This window comes from Oncorhynchus clarkii, chromosome 28 (genome assembly GCF_045791955.1).
Source record: "Oncorhynchus clarkii lewisi isolate Uvic-CL-2024 chromosome 28, UVic_Ocla_1.0, whole genome shotgun sequence".
NCBI lineage: Eukaryota > Metazoa > Chordata > Actinopteri > Salmoniformes > Salmonidae > Oncorhynchus > Oncorhynchus clarkii.
The window spans coordinates 27,303,763-27,330,609 of NC_092174.1; the positions used below are offsets into that span (position 1 = coordinate 27,303,763).

General features: G+C 41.8%; 1 protein-coding gene across 2 annotated transcripts; it reads right to left on the bottom strand.

Moving 5' to 3' along the window:
- Positions 1 to 11,204: 11,204 nt before the first annotated feature.
- Positions 11,205 to 26,446, bottom strand: LOC139387036 (receptor-interacting serine/threonine-protein kinase 1-like). 2 transcript variants are annotated; one of them, XM_071133006.1, is made up of 11 exons: positions 26,377 to 26,446; positions 25,845 to 26,054; positions 25,326 to 25,482; positions 24,998 to 25,135; positions 24,363 to 24,606; positions 22,860 to 23,009; positions 17,331 to 17,407; positions 17,052 to 17,127; positions 12,606 to 13,262; positions 12,304 to 12,456; positions 11,205 to 11,885 (listed from the first exon to the last, which is right to left on the bottom strand). In XM_071133006.1, exons 2-11 carry the CDS (start codon positions 26,000 to 26,002, stop codon positions 11,590 to 11,592), a joined length of 2,106 nt encoding a protein of 701 aa, XP_070989107.1. In that variant the 5' UTR covers positions 26,003 to 26,054; positions 26,377 to 26,446; the 3' UTR covers positions 11,205 to 11,589. The 2 variants fall into 2 exon arrangements, with proteins under 2 accessions (XP_070989107.1, XP_070989109.1); XM_071133008.1 differs by having other exon boundaries at positions 11,775 to 11,885; positions 12,372 to 12,456.
- Positions 26,447 to 26,847: the final 401 nt, after the last annotated feature.

Sequence of the window (26,847 nt, forward strand, 5' to 3'; positions counted from 1 at the left end):
TTTTTTACCGTTCTACCTACCAGAGATTTAACCAGATGCTGTCAATGGTTTGCTGCTATAATGCTTATGGTGAGCAAAGATTATCAGAGGGATTTGCAGGCTGAACGGATTTTAGACATCAGCTGAGAAGTAATGCGATATCATCCTTTACCATCCTTAATGTTTTTTATTTTTTATTTGTGGGTAGATCAGCTTTAATATTGCAAATAGATTGTGGCTTCCATCAAAGTAATTGTCTGCATCATTTCCAATTCCCCATATATTTTTTGTAAATATACAGTATATATCAAATATTTTAATATATTTTCCTTTTATTTTTCCCTAACCCTACCACACCTCCCCTAATTGGAGTAAACCGATGGACAACAACACTTAGGCTTCCATTTCCATGTTATACATACTATACACCTTTTACGGACACAATATATTTTACATTATTTATCTTGTTATTTTTTAGTCCCACCCTTCAGCTCCACTCAAACCCTCGCATCCATCTCTGAAAACCATCCAGTTTTGATTTCTATATGCCATATATTTTTCAGCTGTGCTTTGATGTTTCACAAAAGTTCAGAACCTTTCTATTCTAATAGTTTCTACTGATTGTAAATTAAAGAAACATTTTTGCTAAGAGTATTAATGTTATTGATTTGACTATGGCTTTTTAAAATCACCCAGCAGTGCTATAAAAGCTCTAGGTAAATGTTGAAATTCTTCAGCCATTCATGAACCTGCGACCAAAAACAAGCTACATATGGACAGAACCAAAACAAATTATCCTGCCTCTTCGCAGCAAAATCTGCAGAGCTGGGATGGTTGTATCCCCTATAAATATATATAACATTCTATTGATTGCAAGAATTTTGTAAGATAATTTAAATTGAAAAACTCTGTTTTGAATCCAGCATTGTTTTGTGTATCAGTTCATAAACCATGTGCCATAGAATCGGTACAGTGAAAATCTCTTCCCAACTATTTTCAATCTATACAGCACAGTAAAATACAGTAAAAGTTATAAATTTTTTTTTATTTATCACAATTTTCTTTAACCAATTTTGGTATTTTAATGCATGGCGGACAGACAAGTTCCTTACTTTCTCCCCCTCACAATTGCCTCTTCCATTTTTACGGTGATGCTGCAATTAGTTGCTTGTAATTTTGAGTGGAGCAGACATTTCCATATATTTTTGTTGTCTGCATGTGTGACAACTCCACCAGTCCCATTTATGATATAATTTACAATGATTATACATAATGTTAGCTGGACTAGGTAAATTAGCTGCGTTAGCTAACTTTACAGTCCTGGTAGTTAGTCACTGCTAGACTAGCTACCTTCAGCAGAGTAAACATATTTGTCTGTTCGTTCTATCTCTGACTAATGTTGGCTAACGTAAGATAGCAAACGTTAGCAAATAAGACTAACTCAATCTGGTAGCCAAATAGAATTGCCGATATAACTAACTCACTGTCGGTGTGTTGGTAGTAATGATGAATGTGTATAAATTGTTTATGGTTGGTTCTCAGCTGGCTAGCAATCCTGCCAATTTAGTGATGCTAACTAGCTAACAGCATGTTGACAATATTGCGATGTCCATGTTAGGTATGGTAAGCACGCCAGTCTAATAGAGATCTATACAACTGGTGGGGTGGTTAAATTGTGTATTATTGTTGTTGTAGGTGGTACATAATATGATTCCAACCCCAAGCTCTGCACAAGGTGAAGGAAGGTGGCAAAAATATTTACAAGCTGACAGCTAAAATAGCTCCATTTATAGTAAACATGGCATAAACATGAATTGGGTATTGTTTGTGTTATGGGGTTACAGGTGGTTAGCCTGAGGACCACAGAGTACCTTCCAGTCCAAGTGATCAATTGAGTGTACTACCCCTGTTCTCTTCTTACCTTTTTCTCTTTGTAAAACTCCGGTTACTTGGAGTCCTTCCACAGGCCCTGCTTAAAAATACCCCAAAGCGTCGGCATGAGGGAGGAGACACACCTTGCACTTATGGAGTGCAACAAGATTGTGGGACAAAAACAAGCAAGGGACACTGAAAGGTATTAAGACAATAGTAATGACACAACCATTTCATTCTTCTCTCTGCAGATTCTCAAAACACAATGCAAAGACACGTCTACAAAAATTGACAAGAATGATCTGTCAAAGTCATTGGGCTGGGGGAGGATTACAAATAGGTTTTTGAGATGAGGAAGGGGGTTGCGCTTAGAGACAGTAAATGTAAAGTTGTATATGAGAAGTATTGAATGGTGCAATTTCTCCCCAATCTCCCATACACAACAATACATCATGTGTAAAAACTGCCCTTCTAAGGCAACTTCTGCAGCCCCCCCAGATGTTGACTGTTCTTTCCATTCAAAAGCAGCACCTAAAGTCCCTCATTGTCCCTAAACAATACACTAGTCTGTCTCTAAACACTTACTGTAGGTCCCAATCGGTTGACACTGATACCAACAAAGGTGTGTTTCCCTTCGTCCCTTCCACAAAAGTGTCAAATGGTAACACCACAACCATGTCTTTCCAGGAGACGTGCAGTATCAGCAAGTCTTCCTACACTGCAGACGGAACAAGATCATTCGCCACAAGCACTCTGCTTCCACAGCCCGCCATTGCCAGTGTAGCTACACAGGATAAAGGACCAAATATTAAATATGGATCTTTTCGATCAAGCCTCAAAATTGGTCTGCCTTTATGGATTCACAGAAGATATTTATTTAAGCTGTACAGGGCTATGTAGCATGAAACAGATGTTAAGACAGTCATATTTTTCCAAAGAATGTTTATTTGTCCAAATCTAAAATAAAGGGGAGAGTACAATATTGAATGCTAACTCAAAATGAACTGGGTATTCAAAAAGAATTATGGTAAAAGTAACATACCAAAAATTACAGTATGAACAGTGTCCTACTCCCTACCAAAAGCCTGTGACTGACAATGTGATTTTATATCACTGAATCTCTGTCTGTATATTTGGTTAATTGATCTCTGGCTGGGCAAGAGAAGGTGGTAGCTCATTTATTTGTTTGGTCATCTATCACTGATCAGAAACATTTAGCATGCAATAATGTAGTCTAAATCAAGTGTAGCCTATCAACTGTTAAACTCTGACCCCCTCTAGTAGCATTTTCTAAATGACACACACTATTGTATACTACCCTCAAAGTACATTTCGGTTTCAAAATTATAAGTCCTACAAACACATATAGTACTGTTAGAAAGGTAAGAACTGTGGGATTCAGATACAGGTATCATAAACAATGTGACTACTACAGAACCTGAGATACAGCAGACCCCCAAAAACTTTTATGTACTTTTTCTTTTCAGAGGGTCCCCCCAATTGTCCCACATTTTGAGGAATAAGAGATTTGAACGTCTAGTTTTGAGATAAATATGTCACCAATTACTGTTCGATAAGCTATAAAAAGAAATCACCCAATAAATTACTGTGAGTTTATATATAGTGTGCAACTCTATTGTTATAGCTTATAGTTTATTCGCCATCTACATAAAATTATTTTCTCTGGGTGTGTGCCAGCTGATGTTTTTTATTCAACCAATTACTGTTCCAAAAGGAATTCTAAAAAAATTAAGAAAAATGTTGTTCAAACTTTTACCTAATGGTGGTGCTCTAAACATGGACCAATTCCCATTGGAACGCAGTGTTTAGGCAATTTGCCATACCATATACAGTGGGGCAAAAAAGTATTTAGTCAGCCACCAATTGTGCAAGTTCTCCCACTTAAAAAGATGAGAGAAGCCTGTCATTTTCATCATAGGTACACTTCAACTATGAAAGACAAATTGAGAAAATCCAGAAAATCACATCTTCTTTTTTAAGAGGCTCCTCTGTCCTCCACTCGTTACCTGTATTAATGGCACCTGTTTGAACTTGTTATCAGTATAAAAGACACCTGTCCACAACCTCAAAACAGTCACATTCCAAACTACACTTGGCCAAAGAGCTGTCAAAGGACACCAGAAATACAATTGTAGACCTGCACCAGGCTGGGAAGACTGAATCTGCAATAGGTAAGCAGCTTGGTTTGAAGAAATCAACGGTGGGAGCAATTATTAGAAAATGGAAGACAAGACCACTGATAATCTCCCTTGATCTGGGGCTCCACGCAAGATCTCACCCCGTGGGGTCAAAATGATCACAAGAACAGTGAGCAAAAATCCCAGAACCACACGGGAAGACCTAGTGAATGACCTGCAGAGAGCTGGGACCAAAGTAACAAAGCCTACCATCAGTAACACACTACGCCGCCAGGGTCTCAAATCCTGCAGTGCCAGACGTGTCCCCCTGTTTAAGCCAGTACATGTCCAGGCCCGTCTGAAGTTTGCTAGAGAGCATTTGGATGATCCAGAAGAAGATTGGGAGAATGTCATATGGTCAGATGAAACCAAAATATAACTCTTTGGTAAAAACTCAACTCGTCGTGTTTGGAGGACAAAGAGTTGCATCCAAAGAACAACATACCTACTGTGAAGCATGGGGGATGAAACATCATGCTTTGGGGCTGTTTTTCTGCAAAGGGACCAGGACGACTGATCCGTGTAAAGGAAAGAATGAATGGGGCCATGTATCGTGAGATTTTGAGTGAAAACCTCTTTCCATCAGCAAGGGCATTGAAGATGAAACGTGGCTGGGTCTTTCAGCATGACAATGATCCCAAACACACCGCCCGGGCAACGAAGGAGTGGCTTCGTAAGAAGCATTTCAAGGTCCTGGAGTGGCCTAGCCAGTCTCCAGATCTCAACCCCAAAGAAAATCTTTGGAGGGAGTTGAAAGTCCGTGTTGCCCAGCAACAGCCCCAAAACATCACTGCTCTAGAGGAGATCTGCATGGAGGAATGGGACAAAATACCAGCAAAAGTGTGTGAAAACCTTGTGATGACTTACAGAAAACGTTTGACCTCTGTCATTGCCACCAAAGGGTATATAACAAAGTATTGAGATAAACGTTATTGACCAAATACTTATTTTCCACCATAATTTGCAAATAAATTCATAAAAAATCCTACAATGTGATTTTCTGGATTTTTTTCCCCCTCATTTTGTCTGTCATAGTTGAAGTGTACCTATGATAAATTACAGGCCTCTCATCTTTTTAAGTGGGAGAACTTGCACAATTGTTGGCTGACTAAATACTTTTTTGCCCCACTGTATCCTCTGTCTGATTCTCAGTTCGTGCAGTAGATCATATGTCTCTTTGCCACTTAAAACCAGTTGTGTCTGGTTTGGGAAGTGAGTCGCTGTGCCAAAATGGCTGAATGGATTTTCAAGCCTGACATCTTAAAATTACCTTAGCAATCAGGCTTTGAAGTTAGTTTTTTTTATATATATATATATCTATAAGACCCAGACAGGTGAAGAACCTTCAAACTTCTTGTCCCATTCACTGTTCCTATTGTAAACAATGCACTAGCTAAACGGTGCACGTGGAGGACGTATAGAAGGTCATGTGGATGGAGAAGGAAAGGCATTGCTTTACAATGACCATCAGGATGTACCCTTTCGATGCAAACTAAATGTTTTTATTTTTGGTGACTTGACCATGATTTATGGCCTTTTATGGGGGGCGGTGGGGAGAAGATTCTTATGACATTGCCAGCAGTAAGATTTGAGTTCGATTTCCAAAAAGAAAAATGCCTGTCACTAACTATTTTCTGATTATTCATTTTCACCAGGCCCGGTAAGTGCCCAAAACCACCACTCAGTGTTTAACAGGGTTTAATCAATGTAGACTATTATTTTGCTCTTGCCTCATGTAGTAGCCTAAGCCTTATAGGATGATCTATCCACCATCAAGCCGTGAGAGCGTGTCCTGTTTTATGTCTTAACGTAACAGCCTACTTCAATCATTCATTCAAGTCATTCCACAGCATACAAGTCATTCATGCCTTTAAATACAATCAAGCATTTAAAAAAAAATGAAATAACAAAGGGAGCCTTGAATAATTAAACAATAAATAAATAACTAGATTTTCTGCCAAACATCCATTTGAATAATCACTCAAAAGCCCTGTGTTTTGAATGCATGTTTGATTAGGAAAACTTTTGGCCTACTTTTGATAGTTTACAAGGTCCTGCAAGGCACATTAGCAGGGCAGTCAAAGGGTGTATTTTGTTAGAATGTATAGGCATTAAAAGATGCCATTGGAATATGGGCTTCTCCTGATATGATGTGCTACCTGTCGTGGTATTGTGGATTATCATTCTCCTGAGTACACTCCAGCTTATTTGTATTGCAATTTAGAAACATTTCAATCATCAGAAAAAAGTTTCATCATGGCCACAAATTTCTCTGGCCCAGCCAATATTGGAATCCAGGCTCTGCTGGTGCTGAGAAAGAGCTAAAAGGTGCACAGACACGCAAAGTACATTTTTTCTTGATAAAGCACGGGAACCCACCCGGCCCAAATCAATTCACAGAATTTGAGGTCTGGTCCTGTCTGGTTCGGGCTGAGAATGACAACTCAAATCAAATGTATTTATATAGCCCTTCTTACTAGAGGTTGACCGATTAATCGTAATGGCTGATTAATTAGGGTCGATTTCAAGTTTTCATAACAATCGGAAATCGGTATTTTTGGACACTGATTCGGCAATTTTTTTTTTTAACATCTTTATTTAATTAGGAAAGTCAATTAAGAACACATTCTTATTTTCAATGACGGCCTAGGAACGGTGGGTTAACTGCCTCGTTCAGGGGCAGAACGACATATTTTTACCTTGTCAGCTCAGGGATTCAATCTTGCAACCTTACAGTTAACTAGTCCAACGCTCTAACCACCTGCCTCACGAGGAGCCCGCCTGTTACGCGAATGCAGTAAGAAGCCAAGGTGAGTTGCTAGCTAGCATTAAACTTAATCAATCATGATCACTAGTTATAACTACACATGGTTGATGATATTACTAATTTATCTAGTGTGTCCTGCGTTGCATATAATCGATGCGGTGCGCATTCGCGAAAAAGGACTGTCGTTGCTCCAACGTATACCTACCCATAAACACCAATGCCTTTCTTAAAATCAATACACAAAAGTATATATTTTTAAACCTGCATATTTAGCTAAAAGAAATCCAGGTTAGCAGGTAATATTAACCAGGTGAAATTGTGTCACTTCTCTTGCGTTCATTGCATGCAGAGTCAGTGTATATGCAACAGTTTGGGCTGCCTAATTTGCCAGAATTTTAAGTAATTATTACATAACATTGAAGGTTGTGCAATGTAACAGGAATATTTTGACTTATGGATGCCACCCGTTAGATAAAATAAGGAACGGTTTCGTATTTCACTGAAAGAATAAACGTCTTGTTTTCGAGAAGATGGTTTCCGGATTCGACCATATTAATGATCTAAGGCTCGTATTTCTGTGTGTTATCATGTTATAACTAAGTATATGATTTGATAGAGCAGTCTGACTGAGCGATGGTAGGCAGCAGCAGGCTCGTAAGCATTCATTCAAACAGCACTTTCGTGCGTTTGCCAGCAGCTGTTTATGACTACAAGCCTACCAACTCCCGAGATTAGGCTGGTGTAACCGATGTGAAATGGCTAGCTTAGCGGGGTGCTCGCTAATAGCGTTTCAAACGTCACTCGCTCTGAGACTTGGAGTAGTTATCCCCTGCATGGGTAACGCTGCTTCGAGGGTGGCTGTTGTCATGGTATTCCTGGTTCGAGCCCAGGTAGGAGCGAGGGGAGGGACGGAAGCTATACTGTTACACTGGCAATACTAAAGTGCCTATAAGAACAGCCAATAGTCAAAGGTTAATGAAATACAAATGGTATAGAGATAAATAGTCCTATAATAACTACAACCTAAAACTTCTTACCTGGGAATATTGAAGACCCGTGTTAAAAGGAACCACCAGCTTTCATATATTCTCATGTTCTGAGCAAGGAGCTTAAACGTTAGCTTTCTTGCATGGCACATATTGCACTTTTACTTTCTTCTCCAACACTTTGTTTTTGCATTATTTAAACCAAATTGAACATGTTTAATTATTTGAGGCTAACTTGATTTTATTGATGTATTATATTAAGTTAAGTGTTCATTCAGTATTGTTGTAATTGTCATTATTACAAATAAATACATTTTAGAAAATTAAAAATCGGCCCATTAATGGGTATCAGCTTTTTTTTGGTCCTCCAATAATCGGTATCGGCGTTGAAAAATAATAATCGGTCAACCTCTACTTCTTACATCAGCTGATATCTCAAAGTGCTGTACAGAAACCCAGCCTAAAACCCCAAACAGCAAGCAATGCAGGTGTAAAAGCACGGAGGCTAGGAAAAACTCCCTAGAAAAGGCCAAAACCTAGGAAGAAACCTAGAGAGGAGCCAGGCTGAGGGGTGGCGAGTCCTCTTCTGGCTGTGCCGGGTGGAGATTATAACAGAACATGGCCAAGATGTTCATAAATGACCAGCATGGTCAAATAATAGGCTGACTACACCGCTCTCGTTGCGAATGCAAGCGTTATAAAATACATTTTAGAAATCTATATTATTCAATTATTGCACCCACACTGCTTGTGCGCGCCAATGAGCGTCTGCGTTGCCAAGGGCTAAAATAGAAGTCAGTTCTATTTGTGACACAGATTGCGCTGCAAATCCTGCCTCTCCCATCTCCTCAATGGTTTATAGAAGCAGGTACCCACGTGCCATCTCCTCATTTGGTTATACCTACGTGGGTTACTGAAAGACAAACGAGGTCAGTGGCTGTAATGCACCTAATTTATGAAACTTGCCAATCGCAATATAAAGTCAAGAGAAGAAAAAGCCTAGAAGGAGGAGATGTCACGGCTGTTGAAGGATGAGGACCAAGGTGCAGCGTGGTGAGTGTACATTTTACTCTATTTAAGAATGACGCCAACAATAAACCATACAAACCGTGAAGCTAAAGGCAATAGTGCCAACAAACAAAGACAACTTCCCACAAACACAGGTGGGAAAAGGGGTACTGAAGTATGGTTCCCAATCAGAGCCAACAATAGACAGCTGTCCCTGATTGAGAACCATACCCGGTCAAAACATAGAAAATCATAGAAACACAAAACATAGAATGCCCACTCCAGCTCACGCCCTGACCAAACCAAAATAGAGAAATAAAAAGGATCTCTAAGGTCAAAGCGTGACAGTAGTACGCCCCCCCCCCCCCCCCCCCCCCACCCCCCACCACCACCAAGGTGCAGAAAACCTAACCTCCACCGCTGGCTCACCCCACTTTGGTGGCACCTCTAGAGAGGGAACCCTCGTAGCGGGCCCCGGACTGGAGGGCGTCGCTGGAGGCTCCGAGCTGGGCGCAGGCACAGGACCCACCGGGCTGGGCGCAGGCACAGGACCCACCGGGCTGGGGAGGCATACAGGAGGCCTCTTCCTTGGCCGAGGCACCGGATACACTGGGCCGTGGAGGCGCACTGGAGGTCTCGAGCGCAGAGCTGGCACCACCCGTTCTGGCTGGATGCCTGCTTCCACCCGGCAAATGCGGGATGCTGGCACCGAGCACACCGGCCTGTGAATGATCAGCCTCGACACAGTGCGCATCACCCCATAATACGGGGCCTGACCAGTCACATGCTCGCCACGGTAAGCACGGGGAGTTTGCTCAGGTCTCCAACCTGACCTCCTCGTGTGCCGCCCCCAAAATGTTTTGGGGGGGCTGCCTCTCCGGCTTCCTTGCCAGCCGTGTTCCCTCAATGTTGCCTCTCCACCTTAGCTGCCTCCAGTTCCTCCCGTGGATGGGCGATACTCCCCAGCCTGCCTCCAGGGTCCCTTACCATCCAGGATCTCCTCCCATGTCCAGGAGTCCTCTTTACCACGCTGCTTGGTCCTTTGGTGGTAGGAAGTTCTGTCACGGCTGTTGAAGGATGAGGACCAAGGTGCAGCTTGGTGAATGTACATTTTACTTTATTTAACCTTTTGCGACGACCAAACCCGGATCCGGGATTCTATTTATAGACCTAAGCTCATTACCATAACGCAACGTTAACTATTCATGAAAATCGCAAATGAAATGAAATAAATATGCTATCTCTCAAGCTTAGCCTTTTGTTAACAACACTGTCATCTCAGATTTTCAAAATATGCTTTTCAACCATAGGAAAACAATCATTTGTGTAACAGTAGCTAGCTAGCGTAGCATTTAGCGTTAGCATTAGCGTTAGCATTTAGCAGGCAACTATCACAAAAACAAGTAAAGCCTTCAAATAAAATAACTTACCTTTGAAGAACTTCTGATGTTTTCAATGAGGAGACTCTCAGTTAGATAGCAGATGCTCAGTTTTTCCAAAAAGATTCTTTGTGTATTAGAAATAGCTCCGTTTTGTACATCACATTTGGCTACCAAAAAAAAAAAAAAAAAAAAAAAAAAAAAAAAACGAAAATTCAGCCCTCAAAACGCGAACTTTTTTCCAAATTAACTCCATAATATCGACTGAAACATGGCAAACGTGGTTTTGAATCAATCCTCAAGGTGTTTTTCCACATATCTCTTCGATGATATATCCTTTGATATGCCTACAAATACGTCACAATGCTGCAAACGCCTTGGGGAAACGACAGAAAGTGTAGGCTCATTCCTTGCGCAATCACAGCCATATAAGGAGACAATGGAAAACAGAGCTTCAGAGATTCTGCTCATTTCCTGGTTGACGTATCATCTTGGTTTCGCCTGTAGAATGAGTTCTGGGGCACTTACAGACAATATCTTTGCAGATTCTGAAACTTCAGAGTGTTTTCATTCCAAAACGGTCAATAATATGCATAGTCGAGCATCTTTTCGTGACAAAATATTGCGCTTAAAACGGGAACGTTTTTTATCCAAAAATGAAATAGCGCCTCTAGAGATCCAAGAGGTTAAGAATGACGCCGACACAAAACAATAAACCATAACCAACAATAAACCATAACCAACAATAAACCATAACCAAAACGTGAAGCTAAAGGCAATAGTGCCAACAAACACAGGTGGGAAAAAAGGTACCTAAAGAATGGTTCCCAATCAGAGACAACGATAGACAGCTGTCCCTGATTGAGAACCATACCCGGCCAAAACATATAAATAGAAAATCATAGAAACACAAAACATAGAATGCCCACCCCAACTCATGCCCTGACCAACCAAAATAGAGACATAAAAAGGATCTCTAAGGTCAGGGCGTGACAGGAGAGATGACTAGAAATGATTCGGTTGACCGTTTTTATTTGTAGATTAATTGTCAAAGTAGAGGACCTTGTGGATTTCAGGTAAATTAACAACTCAATGTTTATATCCCAGGACAAATTAGCTAGCAACAGCAAGTGTAAGCTAGCTAGCTAAATTGCCATAAATGTTTAAAGCTTTTCGACCTGTCCCCAAATTAATGTAATTGGTTCAGAGTTTTTGATATTTTAACCTGCGTGTCGTAATCACATTTGATGTGGGGGGACAAAATAAATGTATGCATGATGGCACACATGTGCAGCCGGTTTGGGTTCCGTATAACCTGTACACTCATGGGTGGGTGCTGGAGTAGAAAGTCTCTCTCTGGGTTAGGGGTAGGGGGTACTGGAATAGATAGTCTACTGTACCTATGGAAAAGTATTGGTCCTGCAGGCATGAAGAAGCTTCTTTACCAGGTCTACTTTGACACAGTTCTCCAGTGCTCTGCAGAGCTGGCCCACTGTGCAGCCCACATAGCCCTCCTTCATCCTCCAGCGCTCCAGCATCTGGTGCACCTTCTCAGGCAATCCGTCACGATGGTAGTCCTGGTCAATGGTGTCCACCTCCACCTCGCTCAGGCCCAGACGACGGGCACAGCGCTTCCATTCCTTCCCGATGTTTTCTCTCAGGAGATCAAGGTGCTCTTCAGTCACTGCCTGGTCGTCTGAACACGGGACAGGACACAACAGAACATATTGTGTAAAATGGAAGTTAAAGACCCGTGTCTGTGATATAAGGGTTTTTGATAATTTAATTTCAATTAATGATACATTGCAATTTACTGTTAAATAATACCAGTTATAAATGCCCCATGGTCTTAGTTGAACTATCCAACCCAACTATAACCCCAACAGAGGAGGCTGTTGGGAAGAGATATAGGAGGGCAGGCTCATTAAAATGGCTGATATGGTATCAAACACATTGACGCCTTTCCATTCATTCCAGTAAACAAACAATGTAAGAACCCTTATATTGTGGCTAGATACAAAATATGGGACTAAAAGTAGAAAACATGACATAGAAAGATAGGAAGATGTCTATTTTCAGGAAGTAGGCTCCTCTTTGCAGGTTTCTGTTCTTACCGTTCATCTGCAGTGTCTCTTTGAGTAGAGAGTGTGAGTTTGCCCCATTGGAGAGAGAGCTGGCTGACCTGCTGTAAGACTTGTGGTCCCTGATGCTGAGTATGTTGTTGCTCCCTATCTGGATCCCTCTGGCATTCTGGATGAACAGGCCTCCTGAAACCAACACACACACACACTGTTTCTCATAAATGCTTTTCTAATTGAAGTGGTAGATCGCTATCATGCTGATTGGGGAATCTGCATCAGCTTTAGTAATGGTAATAGTGGTATCAAGCACTGTAATCTCTGTGCTTCACCCCTACCTGGGTCCTGTGGAGGTCTAACCATGGCACACGAGTTCAGGCGCAGCCCTGCAGTGAGGTCTGGGGCAGCTGACTCTGGCACTGGGTAGGCTGGCCAGGACTGGAGGCGGTAGTACTGGGCGTAGGGATACTGCTGCTGGGGGGAGTACTTTCCCTGGCTTAGAGAGGGGCTGCTGGAGGACTCAGGCATGTGGCTGGAAAGCTGGCACCTGGGTGTGGTGGCCCCTGAGGGGTCCGCGGCCTTGTACACTCCTAGGCTAGAAAGACGGCGGTGGGGGTTCACCTCCACACTGCTGGGCTGGACGGCCTGGGTTTTGGGGAGCCCTCTGTTGGTGGTGGGGTCCTGTGAGCTGAGGCGCTGTGGGGTGGAAGGGTGAGGATTATGGTAGGGGCTGAAGTCAAGCTGGTCCATCTGGCTGTAGCTGGCGTATTTGTGATATTCCAACTGCTGGGCTAGTTTGACTTCCAGGGCTGAGAGTTCGTTGACCATTTTGAGCTCCAGGCCCGAGGTGGGGCTGAGGGCCCGGACATCTGGCTGGATAAGGGAGTGCTCACAGCGGAGGAAGAGGTTCAGGTCCTCGATGCAGGCCTCCACTGGACCAGCCTCTATACGAACAGCCCTAGCACTGTCTGAGCTCAGTAAGGGAGCCAGCCGGTCTATAGGGAGAAGGGGTAGAGGGTTCATTTTGAATAGCTGAATTCTAAATTAAGATCCATGTGTTGTCGTATAAAGATCCAACTTGTCGTATTAATGGTTTGATTATTGATGAGAGTGAGAGATTTGAATGGAAAATCTAGGAACGGGCAAAGATCTCAAGTAAAGGTCTTTTAAATGATGTTTTATTATTTATTACAAAAAACACAAGGAAGTGGTAACATTAAAGTATTATAACATGAAGGACAAACACTACAGCATCAAGACACTATCAAACATGTATCAAACATGCAACAGAGCCATCCTTATGTGTGAGGGTGCGTGTGCATGATAGTGATATAAAATGTCTTCATTTCCTTTTTCATGATCACAATCTTGTGAACCCGAACCCTCCAAGATCCCCCCACAGTTCCCCAATAGCTGTCCCTCAACCATTTGAGATTAGTTGTATAAAACACTACCACTTAGTGTCATTCAAATCTACTTTTATTATATTTTATTTAGACTTTTTTTCCCCCCTTTATCTTTTAACCATCATTCCCCCTCACACACAGCAACTCCACTCCCACTTGTCTCCAATTCCACATACCAACCCTCAGCTTACCTCAGCCCGTCCCATCTATCTCTGCTGGCCACCCACTTTGTGTTTCTACACAACAAATATCTTTCACATATGTTTAACGTACAATTTCAATCTATCTAATCGATTAGAATCTACAGATTGCGTGTTGAAGATAAATACTTTTACTAAGAGTATTAGTAATTGACTGACCCGGTCTCTCCAGATCTCCTAACAGTACTATTTCTAGGGTCAATTTTAGATCAATGCTATGCATTTTCAGCCATTCCTGAACCTGAGACCAGAAACAGGCTACCTGAGGGCAATACCAAAATAAATGGTCTATTGATTCTGTATCTTCACAACAAAATCTGCAGCGCTTCGATGATTTTACGCCCCAAATATAATTTAAAAAATTGGTGGCAAGAATTCTGTAAATAATTTTAGCTGAAAAGCACGAAGTCTTGAATCTTGCATTGTTTTATATATCAACTCATACACCCTGTACCATGGAATCGGTACATCAAAAAATCTCTTCCCAACTATTTTGCAATCTGTATGGCACAGTTGTCAACATCCTGGTCCTCAAATGAAACTGGTATACTTTCCTATTTATGCTATTATTATTCCTCCGCCAGTTTTGATCCTTTATATTGGGCAAACAGACCAGTTCCCTACCTCCACCCGCTGCCACCCGCCTCCTCCATTTTTGGGGCAATGCTGTATCAATTGGTTGTACTCTTGGAATGAGCAGACCTTCCAATACAATTCTGATAACTCCATGAAGGACATAACTCTACCATTACAATATAATTTAAAAACAAAATACCCTTTTCAATCATCTTTCCCATAAATACAGATATTTTATCACCCAGCACATTTGAGTTCAGCCATAATATTTGTTCTATCTTTTCAGGGGGATGAAATTGAAATTGTAGCCAGCTCTGCAATGCTTGTTTGAAAAAAACAGATACTTTGAAAAAAGTATCATTTTATATTAAACGAAAATGAGACATGGCAATCTGCACAAAGGCAAAAATACCATTTTTAAACAATGGATGGGCTTTTCTTAGTAATCTACTTGAGGACCATTTAGGGTTCAAATAAAACTTTTGAATGAGTGAAGCTTTTAGAGAGGTTTAGTGCTTTTATAATTAACAATCTCAACCCACCCATTTCCTATGCATTATATAGATAGGTACGTTTTATTTTGTCTGGTTTAGCGTCCCAGATAAAGCGAGAAAAAAAAAAAGCTCAACAAATCATCAGGAGTAGGCAGCACCATAAGTAAGTGAGTAAACTGAGATGACTAAGGAGTTAATCGGGGCAATTTTTCCATAAATAGACAGGTATTTACCTCTCCATGGTTGCAGGATCTTGTCTATTTTTACAAGGTTTCTATTGAAATTCATTGTGGAGAGCTTATTTATTTCTATTTTTTGTGATATGAATACAGAGTATGTCTACTTCACCATCAGCCCATTTTATAAGTAAGCTGCAAGGTAATGTAAAAGTTGTATTTTTAAGGATCCAATACGTAATATTGTACACTTATCATAATTAGGCTGTAGTCCAGAGAGTGCAGAAAAGTTATCTAGATCTTTAAAGAGACATTGCAGGGATCTAGTTAACAGACTTATATAAAACTTGAGTCATCGGCATACATGGACAGCTTTGTTTTTAAGCCTTGGATTTCTAATCCTCTAATGTTGTTATTGGATCTGATTTTAATAGCTAGCATTTTGATGGCCATAACGAATAGGTATGGTGACTGCGGACACTCCTCTTGACAATTCAAAACTCTCTGAGAAGTAGCTGTAATTTACTATTTTACACCTGGGGTTGCTATACATTATTTTTACCCATTTTACAAGAGAATTAATGAAATTGAAAACATCCAGGCATTTATAAATAAAATCCAGTCTTACTTTATCAAAATCTGCTATAAATATAATTCCTGGCTGCTTATAGGTTTCATGATGTTCTGTTATTTCTAGTAGTTGTAGTATATTATCTCCAATGTATCATTAATGTAACAAACTTGTCTGATCAGGATGAACAATACCTGGTAAAACCCTTTTAATTCTGAGTGCTATGCATTTTGCAAGTGTAAGGGGCCTCCAGTTTTTTTTTTGATAGACCGGGTCTTTATATTTGGGTCTTGTTTTAATAATAGAGAAATCGGACCTTCCTGCTGAGTACCTGACAGACTACCATTTCTATAGGAGTAGTTAAAACAATCTAACAATGGAGCTTTTAGTATATCAAAAAATATTTGATATACCGCTACCGGTATGCCATCAAGCCCTGGGGTTTTTCCAGACTGAAACAATTTAATAGCCTCAAAAAGTTATTCCTCTGTAATTTGGCCTTCGCACTGATCTTTCTGTACATTTTGTTAATTTTCCATTTTTTATATTATTATGAAAGAATTCCGTACTGTAATCTTCATTCAGTGGGAGAGGATGAGACGGAAAAGAGAACATCTGCCTAAAATAATTAGCTTCCACTTTTAAAATACCATTCGGAGAATCATAGATGACTCCGTCTTCAGTAACGAGTTTCTGCAATTCTTTTTGTTAGTGTTCCTGTATTGGAGATTCGGGAAGAATTTTGTGTATTTTTCTCCATATTCCATCCAGTTTGCTTTATTTTTGTAATAGATTAGATTTGATCATTCTTGAATAAGTTCCTCAAGTTCTTTTTGATTTTCCTCTAACTTATTTTGTATCTCTGTACTATTGTTTTTATTGCTATCTACCTGTACTATTAGTTCATGGATTTCCCTTATTAGTCTTGTTTCTTTAGACAGAAACTGCTTTTTATTATTGATGAATATTGAATGACCCCTGAAGGTACATTTAAAGGTATCCCAAACTATAAGGGGATTTGCTGAACCTATAAAATACTGGAAAAATTCAAGTAAAGGTCTTTGTGCATCCCATCCCATTGAATTGTTGTATCCCTTTTCTTTCATGTCCAATAATTCAGTGCACTTTGTCCAAACTTTTGGATCCGTGGGCTCAGGTAAAGTATATTATATATTAAACTTGACAAAGCCTACACCACGCTGACACTGTTTAACAAGGCAGTGAGTGGAGTTGTAAGACATAGTGTTCTGGAGGTGTACGTCATGTATAAAGATGCAGAGAGCGGTGTAGACTTGTAAGACTGAGAGCTATAGAGGGCCAGGGTCATGAAGCCTGCCTCACGTTGTGCTCAGACTGCTCACCTGCTTTAAGGCTCTCAGGGGACATGGATAAAGATTTCATCTTCTCCACCAGCTCCTCTGGCCCCTCGTACAAGTCCTGCATGCCAATGAAACAGATCAGTTTAAAAAAGTGTTATGGACCTTATGATATATTTGGTAATATTATGGTAATATTAAACACCCATTAATATCTTTCATTTAGTTACTGTATTTGTTTTGGTCTTTGATTTGTTGTGCACTTGGTTCATTCAATAATGTACTCGTGACGATGCTGTCACTTTGTTCACACAAGCAACTTACTCTGAGACCAAGTGAGTCCCTCTCTACATCTGGCTCTAACTTCTCCCTGTAGACGGGCAGGAAGGTGTTGTAGCCCTCTGTATAGAGAACATGTGAAATCAGAGCAGTCATATGACTAACATAGCAACAGCCACAGAATAGTCTGATAAAAGATAATGATAAAATAATTCCACTCTGAAACCTTATATTTGTATGAAATGTATTAGAATCATACAATTATAATCTAATGATGTGTGTAGTTTTAGTCAGAATTAGATGAAACAATGTATCTGTATAGTGGAAAAACACAGACTGTCTGAACAAGGCGTAGCTTAGGATTTGAACTTGTATGTGTGTGCCGAAGAAAAAAAACCGAGAACAGTTAAACTGTGTTTGGACCGACCTGGCTAGGCCTCTGGGAAAATTATGATAGCATAGGGAGTACTTCTCAAGATTCCCCTAATCTCGGGGGAATGGAACTGTCGGCTGGGTAGTGATACACAGTGGTGAGAACTATGGAGAAGGATAAAACTCACCAACTGTTTGTGTGTATGTATGTGCGTAGGATATCTGTTTGTTTGTATGTATGTGCGTAGGATATCTGTTTGTTTGTATGTATGTGCGTAGGATACCTACTGTCTTTGTGGAAGTATGTGCGCAGCTATAAAATGGATGCCTTTGTATAATGGACTTCAGAACGTTCTCTGAATAAACTGTACTAATCTTTTGCATAAAGCTGAGTCTTTGCCTAATTATTATTATTATACCCATGGTCTTACAAACCTCTGGGATTGGTCAAAGCTATTGATTGATAGTTATTTTCATTGGGATTGAAAATTCTCATGACAGTATTAGACCATGATGCAACATTAGACTTGTGAATGCCATGGGCTCGCTTGAATTGATGCTTGTTGCAGTACTAATTGATTCGTAGGTCCAAGGTTGACTTGTGAAGATATCTGCATGTACCAATATGCTGCATATTGCAGTAGTTTTGAATATGTGTTGAAATGTACAAGTTATAAGTGCTCTGCAAATTCAATCACATTTATTTATAAAGCCCTTTTTACATCAGCAGATGTCACAAAGTGCTTATACAGAAACCCAGCCTAAAACCCCAAACAGCAAGCATTACAGAAGCACAGTGGCTAGGGAAAACTCCCTAGAAAGGCAGGAACCTAGGAAGAAACCTAGAGGAACAAGGCTGAGGGGTGGCCAGTCCTCTTCATACTGTGCCGGGTAGAGAGTCTCTCTCTCTATATATCAGGGACAGCCTCCAGTGATGATCCATGGCAAGAAGCCTCCAGTGATGATCCATGGCACGAAGCCTCCAGTGATGATCCATGGCACGAAGCCTCCAGTGATGATCCATGGCACGAAGCCTCCAGTGGTGATCCATGGCACGAAGCCTCCAGTGATGATCCATGGCACGAAGCCTCCAGTGATGATCCATGGCACGAAGCCTCCAGTGATGAGCCATGGCAAGAAGCCTCCAGTGATGATCCATGGCAAGAAGCCTCCAGTGATGATCCATGGCAAGAAACCTCCAGTGAGTCATGGCACGAAGCCTCCACCGACGGCCTCCAGTCCGGAGCCTCCGGCAACGGCCTCCAGTCCGGAGCCCCCGGCGACGGCCGACGGCCTCCAGTCCGGAGCCCCCGGCGACGGCCTCCAGTCCGGAGCCCCCGGCGTCGGCGCCCAGCCAACAGCGAGGGTCCCCAGTCCGGGGTCGGCGGCGAGGGTCCTCACACCAGAGGCGCCACCAAAGCGGTGTGAGCCAGAGGTGGAGCGGGGTCTACGTCCCGCACCAGAGCCGCCACCGCGGATAGATGTCCACCCAGACCCTCCCCTACAGGTTCAGGTTTTGCGGCCGGAGTCAGCACCTTTGGGGGGGGGGGGTACTGTCATGCCCTGACCTTAGAGAGCCTTTTTTATGTCTCTTTTTGGTTTGGTCAGGGTGTGATTTGTGTGGGCATAATATGTCCTTTATTTCTATGATTTGTGTTTCTATGTGGTGGCCGGGTATGGTTCTCAATCAGGGGCAGCTGTCTATCATTGTTTCTGATTTGGAATCATATTAGGTAGCCCTTTTTCTATCCTTTCAGTGTGGGTAGTTATCTTTGTTAGTGGCACTATAGCCCTGTGAGCTTCACGGTTGTTTTTTTGTTTCTCGTTTTGTTGGCGACATTTTAAATAAAAGGAGAAATGTATGCTCACCACGCTGAACTTTGGTCTACTTCCAACGACACCCGTGAAAAGGGTCAAACATTTGTTAGCCTTCCACACGCTCCCCACAATAAATTGGGTGAATATTGTCCCATTCCCCCTGACAGAGCTGGTGTAAATGAGTCAGGTTTGTAGGCCGCCTTGCTCGCACACGCTTTTTCAGTTCTGCCCACACATTTTCTATAGGATTGAGGTCAGGGCTTTGATGGCCACTCCAATACCTTAACTTTGTTGTACTTAAGCCATTTTGCCACAACTTTGGAAGTATGCTTGGGGTCATTGTCCATTTGGAAGACCCATTTGCGACCAAGCTTTAACTTCCTGGCTGATATCTTAAGATGTTGCTTCCATATATACACGTAATTTTCCTTCCTCATGAAGCCATCTATTTTGTGAAGCGCACCAGTCCCTCCTGCAGCAAAGCACCCCCACAATGTGATGCTAACACCCCCGTGCTTCATGGTTGGGATGGTGTTCTTCGGATTGCAAGCCTCACCCTTTTTCCTCCAAACATAACAATGGTCTTTTTGGCCAAACAGTTATATTCTTGTTTCATCAGACGAGGATATTTCTGAAAAAAGTATGATCTTTTGTCCCCATGTGCAGTTGCAAACCGTAGTCTGGCTTTTTTATGGAGGTTTTGGAGCAGTGGCTTTTTCCTTGCTGAGCGGCCTTTCAGGTTATGTCGATATAGGACTCGTTTTACTGTGGATATAGATACTTTTGTAACTGTTTCCTCCAGCACCTTCACAAGGTCCTTTGCTGTTGTTCTGGGATTGATTTGCAGAACGCGTCTCCTTCCTGAGTGGTATGACGGCTACGTGGTCCCATGGTGTTTATACTTGCGTACTATTGTTTGTACAGATGAACGTGGCACCTTCAGGCATTTGGAAATTGCTGCCAAGGATGAACAAGACTTGTGGAGGTCTACAATTTTTTTCTGAGGTCTTGGCTGATTTCTTTTGATTTTCCCATAATGTCAAGCAAAGAAGCACTGAGTTTGAAGGTAGGCCTTGAAATCCATCCACAGGTACACCTCCAATTGACTCAAATGATGTCAATTAGCTTATCAGAAGCTTCTACAGCCATGACATAATTTTCTGGAATTGTTCATGCTGTTTATAAGCACAGTCAACTTAGTGTATGTAAACTTCTGACCCACTGGAATTGTGATACAGTGAATTATAAGTTAAATAATCTGTCTGTAAACAATTGTTGGAAAAATTGGTTATGGTTGAGTGGTTGAAAAATGTGTTTTAATGACTCAAACCTAACTGTATGTAAACTTCCCAACTTCAACGGTATGTATGTATGTATGTATATATAGTGGGGCAAAAAAGTATTTAGTCAGCCACCAATTGTGCAAGTTCTCCCACTTAAAAAGATGAGAGGCCTGTAATTTTAGGTAGACTTCAACTATGACAGACAAAATGAGAAAAGAAATCCAGAAAATCACATTGTAGGATTTTTTTATGAATTTGTTTGCAAATTACAATGGAAAATAAGTATTTTCGTCACCTACAAACAATTAAGATTTCTGGCTCTCACAGACCTGTAACTTCTTCTTTAAGAGGCTCCTCTGTCTTCCACTCGTTACCTGTATAAATGGCAGCTGTTTGAACTTGTTATCAGTATAAAAGACACCTGTCCACAACCTCAAACAGTCACACTCCAAACTCCACTATGGCCAAGACCAAAGAGCTGTCAAAGGACACCAGAAACAAAATTGTAGACCTGCACCAGGCTGGGAAGACTGAATCTCCAATAGGTAAGCAGCTTGGTTTGAAGAAATCAACTGTGGGAGCAATTATTAGGAAACCACTGATAATCTCCCTCGATCTGGGGCTCCACGCAAGATCTCACCCCGTGAGGTCAAAACGATCACAAGAACGGTGAGCAAAAATCCCAGAACCACACGGGGGGACCTAGTGAATGACCTGCAGAGAGCTGGGACCAAAGTAACAAAGCCTACCATCAGTAACACACTACGCCACCAGGGACTCAAATCCTGCAGTGCCAGACGTGTCCCCCTGCTTAAGCCAGTACATGTCCAGGCCCGTCTGAAGTTTGCTAGAGAGCATTTGGATGATCCAGAAGAAGATTGGGAGAATGTCATATGGTCAGATGAAACCAAAATATAACTTTTTGGTAAAAGCTCAACTTGTCGTGTTTGGAGGACAAAGAATGCTGAGTTGCATCCAAATAACACCATACCTACTGTGAAGCATGGGGGTGGAAACATCATGCTTTGGGACTGATCCGTGTAAAGGAAATAATGAATGGGGCCATGTAATCGTGAGAGTTTGAGTGAAAACCTCCTTCCATCAGCAAGGGCATTGAAGATGAAAGGTGGCTGGGTCTTTCTGCATGACAATGATCCCAAACACACCACCCGGGCAACGAAGGTGTGGCTTCGTAAGAAGCATTTCAAGGTCCTGGAGTGGCCTAGCCAGTCTCCAGATCTCAACCCCATAGAAAATCTTTGGTGGGAGTTGAAAGTCCCTGTTGCCCAGCAACAGCCCCAAAACATCACTGCTCTAGAGGAGATCTGCATGGAGGAATGGGCCAAAATACCAGCAATAGTGTGTGAAAACCTTGTGAAGACTTACAGAAAACGTTTGACCTCTGTCATTGCCAACAAAGGGTATATAACAAAGTATTGAGATAAACTTTTGTTATTGACCAAATACTTATTTTCCACCATAATTTGCAAATAAATTCATAAAAAATCCTACAATGTGATTTTCTGGATTTTTTTATTCTCATTTTGTCTGTTATAGTTGAAGTGTACCTATAATGAAAATGACAGGCCTCTCTCATCTTTTTAAGTGGGAGAACTTGCACAATTGGTGGCTGACTAAATACTTTTTTGCCCCACTGTATGTATGTATGTATGTATATATGCATGTATGCATGTATGTATGTATGTATGTGTATATACACGTTTGTGCATGTGTGTGTGTGTGTGTGTGTGTATGTATGTGAGAGAAACATACACCCCTTTTAATGCCATGTCTGTACACGTGTAACAGTATTGCTTCCGTCCCTCTCCTTGCCCCAACCTCGGCTCGAAACAGTAACCCTCTGAACACAACAACTGCCTCCCACGAAGCATCGTTACCTATTGCCAGACCTTTCAGATACCAAGCTTCTGTTGACCTGAACTTGCTATTCAAGGGGGTTAGGTTTGGGTTTCATGATTTGTGCTGGGACAAAGTGCTATACAAATAACATTGTATTGATTGGCATTGTGTATACTGTAATGCATTGTACTGTGTTTAGGAATTCCCGTACCTCAATCTCACTACACACATGCACACGCACCTTGGAATGTTGGTCGTAGTTGTGGATCCTGATGCCAGCATCTCTTCATTAGCTCTGTGATCTCTACAGGAGTATCAGCAGAGATGAGGTCTTCATCAGGACGATCACCTTTACGGACACACTGGCAGATATGGTCCTCACTCCGAGCATCTGAAATCCACTTATCCATTATTAATTCAGTGCATTCAAATTTGATCTCAAATCTTATCCATTCATAAAAAAAGAACAAAGGACCTCTTACTATAAAATATATCTGAGTTCACAAACTACACTGAACAAAAACATTTACACAACATGTCAAGTGTTGGTTTCATGAGCTGAAATAAAAGATCCCAGAAATGTTCCATATGCACAAAAAGCTTATTTCTCTCAAATGTGCACAAATGGTCTTTTTATCCCTGTTAGTGAGCATTTCTCCTTTGACAAGATAATCCATCCACCTGACAGGTGTGGCATATCAAGAAGCCGATTAAACAGCATGATCATTACACAGGTGCACCTTGTGCTGGGGAGAATAAACGGCCACACTAAAATTTGCAGTTTTGTCACACAACACAACGCCAGAGATGTCTCAAGTGTTGAGGAAGTGTGCAATTGCAATGCTGACTGCATGAATGCCCACCAGAGCTGTTGCCAGATAATTCAATGTTAATTTCTCCACAATAAGCCGCCTCCAATGTCGTTTTAGAACATTTGACGGTACGTCCAACCGGCCTCACAACTGCAGACCACATGTATGGCGATGTGTGGGTGAGTGGTTTTCTGATGTCAACATTGTGAACAGAGTGCCCCATGGTGGCAATGGGGTTATGGCATGGGCAGGCATAAGCTATGGAAAATGAACATAATTGCATTTTATCGATGGCAATTTGAATGCACAGAGATACTGTGAAAAGATCCTGAGGCCCATTGCCGTGCCATTCATCCGTTGCCATCACCTCATGTTTCAGCATGATAATTCACATCCCCATGTCGCAAGGATCTCTACACAATTCCTGGAAGCTGAAAATGTCACAGTTCTTCCATGGCCTGCATACTCACCACCAGACATGTCAACCATTGAGCATGTTTGCGATGGTCTGGATCACGTGTACGACAGCGTGTTCCAGTTCCCGCCAGTCTTCAGCAACTTCGCACAGCCATTGAAGAGGAGTGGGACAACTCTCTTCAACTCTATGCGAAGGAGATGTGTCGTGCTGCATGAGGCAAATGGTAGTCACACCAGATACTGACTGGTGTTCTTATACACGCCCTACCGGTTTTTTGAAGGTATCTCTGATAAATAGATGCATATCTGTATTCCCAGTCATGTGAAATCTATAGATTACGGCCCAGTAAATTAATTTAAATGGATTGATTTCCTTACACGAACTGTAATTCAGTAAAATCTTCTAAATTGTTGCGTGTTACATTTACATTTTTGTTCAGTATATATATGGCTGAAATCGCATCAGATTCATTTGAATGCAACAGTCCTCTGTAGAGTGAGTGAGCAACACTCACTTTCATATGGCTCACTGCCAGTGAGGATGACCCATACGACAATAGCAAAGCTATAGACGTCAGACTTCTCAGAGGAGCGTGTGTGGATGCTGTCCAGGTGCTCGGGAGCCATGTAGCACAGAGTACCGGCTGCCCTGCCCCCCACTCCCCCAGCCCCAGGACGCGCCAGCCGGCTCTGCCTGCGAGACTCCTCCTTAGTCAGCCTGCTCCACGTCTGACAGGTGGCCAGGCCCAGGTCTGCAATCTGGAGCACAGATACAGACATGCATATTCATACATGTACATGCATTGCATACACAGATTACACACACATCCATTTTCATACACATACATCGAACACAGAGACATCAATACACAGATACACATGTATACACACACACACAGTCTTGCATAACTAACCTTGTGGGGGACCCACAATTCAGTCCCAAAATCCTATTTTCCCTAACCCCTAACCCTAGCTCCTAACCCTAGCTCACCTAACACTAAACCTAATTCTAACCGTAACCACCTAGAAATAGCATTTGACCAGTTGGTCAAATTTGTCTTTGTTTACTATTCTTGTGGGACTTCACACACACACCGTAAAGTCAATGATATAAAAAGTAATAAAGCATATTATATAGTGTGTGCTGTACCTTGATGTGAAAATCCTTGTCCACCAGTATGTTTTCTGGTTTGAGATCTTTGTGTATGACACGGTTCTTCATCAAGTACACCATCCCCTCCAGAATCTCCAGTATGATCCTGCCCTTGATGGATATCAGCACAGGTACCTGGTGAAAAGACAGGCATATATACAAGTTGTTTGCCCAGAGAGAAAATAGCTTGTTGATATTACATAGAGAATATCTGATATGGAGTTCTGTTTGAAAACCTTCCATCTCTGCAGTGAGTCCAGGACCTAACCTCATTCATATAGTGACATTGTAGACTAAGTTAATTGTTTTTGTGATCTCCTCTCACCCGGTCCAGCATGGCCAGCAGGTTGCCTTTAGGGAGGAGCTCCATGACCAGAGAGTAGTCCCCATCCTCCAGGATCACCCCCAGCAGCTTGACCACCCGTTCATGGTTCAGTCTGCTCATCAGGCTGCCCTCCTCTAGCAGGGACTGCTTACTGCCCCTGAGGGAGAGAGGGAGGAAGGCTTGGTCAAGACTACGAGCTAGGGAAATATGTTCACTTGGAGATGTATCCCTACGTATTAACTGGGCCGCCTACTGTAGCCTACTTTATCACTATAGACATCACAGGAACATGTGTATAGACACCCAATTTCTCTGGTTTTATCGTCCTTTCTGTCACAGGAAAGGATAAGTGTAGCCTAGAACTACCCGCTGGTACTCCCAATGCTGGAAGGGAGTCCCTGAGTGAAACAGTTTAGGAATCCCTGGTTTAGACTACAATATGAAACTCAGTAGAGCGTGACAGTCACAACACTTACAGACACAGGGGCCATCCTCTCTACCATAGCCCATTATACTCACTCATTACGCGGTGGCCCGGTGTAGATGGTCTTCAGAACCACCTGGCCGAGGGTTTTGTGATAGCACAGATACACTGTACCGAATCCACCGTAGTCCAGAGGCTCCTTTTTGATTAGGTCAGCGGATTTCATGTAGATGGAGTCCTGCGCAGTAGCCATGGCTTGCTACCCGGTCCTCGGTCGGGTATTTCCTTCTAGCGTTGATACGAGACTAATGGATACATTGCTCTATTACTGGTCAATCACAATCTCCCATCATGTAAATAGTAACAATAATATATTTCCGAACGAATGGAGGAGTAGGCTGAGGAGCTTCAGCGGCGTTACATTGACTCGAAATACAAAACTGAATATGGAAGTGAAAGACGTAGTCGGAAATCCAATACTGTAACTTGCTCTGTTAAAGAGTTGTCAACACATAGGGTGGATAACATCAATAATGTATCCAGTTTAATATTCAAGGTAAATAGGTCTATGTATTCAATAGGATAAAATATGTAGGTTAAATCGTTAATTATAGATAAATAACCTACCTTTTCATTCCACGGGTAGGCGTATAGTTCTGGGATTTGCCTTGCTTCCGCAATAGTGAAACAACTAAAAATATGTTGTGGAAGTTAGTTGCAGACCAGTGTAGCTAATCGAGAAAGGAGCATATGATTTATATGCAAATAGTCACTGACTACAGCAAGTAAGTAGCCGTGTGCGAGCCGGAACGGCTCATAGGGCAGGAGCCTACAAATCCTGTTTCTGTAGCGTGAGGCAGCTTGGTGAATGGACAGGGTGCTAGTCTATCGCAGGGCCTTAACCCCCAATCTATATCCTTAATGCTGAGTGCCAAGAATCAAATCAAAAATCACATTTAGTTGTCACATACACAGGGTTAGCAGATGTTAATGCGAGTGTAGCGAAATGCTTGTGCTTCTAGTTCCGACAATGCAGTAATAACCAATGAGTAATCTAACCTAACAATTCCAAAACTACTACCTTATACACACAAGTGT

Coding starts and splice junctions, on each gene's coding strand:
- LOC139387036 (XM_071133006.1), bottom strand. CDS start 26,002: ATGGCTACTGCGCAGGACTCCATCTACATGAAATCCGCTGACCTAATC. Junction 17,408..22,859: donor ACTACGACCAACATTCCAAG/GTGCGTGTGCAT, acceptor TTCTCTATACAG/AGGGCTACAACACCTTCCTG. Junction 13,263..17,051: donor CCCTGAGAGCCTTAAAGCAG/GTGAGCAGTCTG, acceptor TTCTCCCTATAG/ACCGGCTGGCTCCCTTACTG.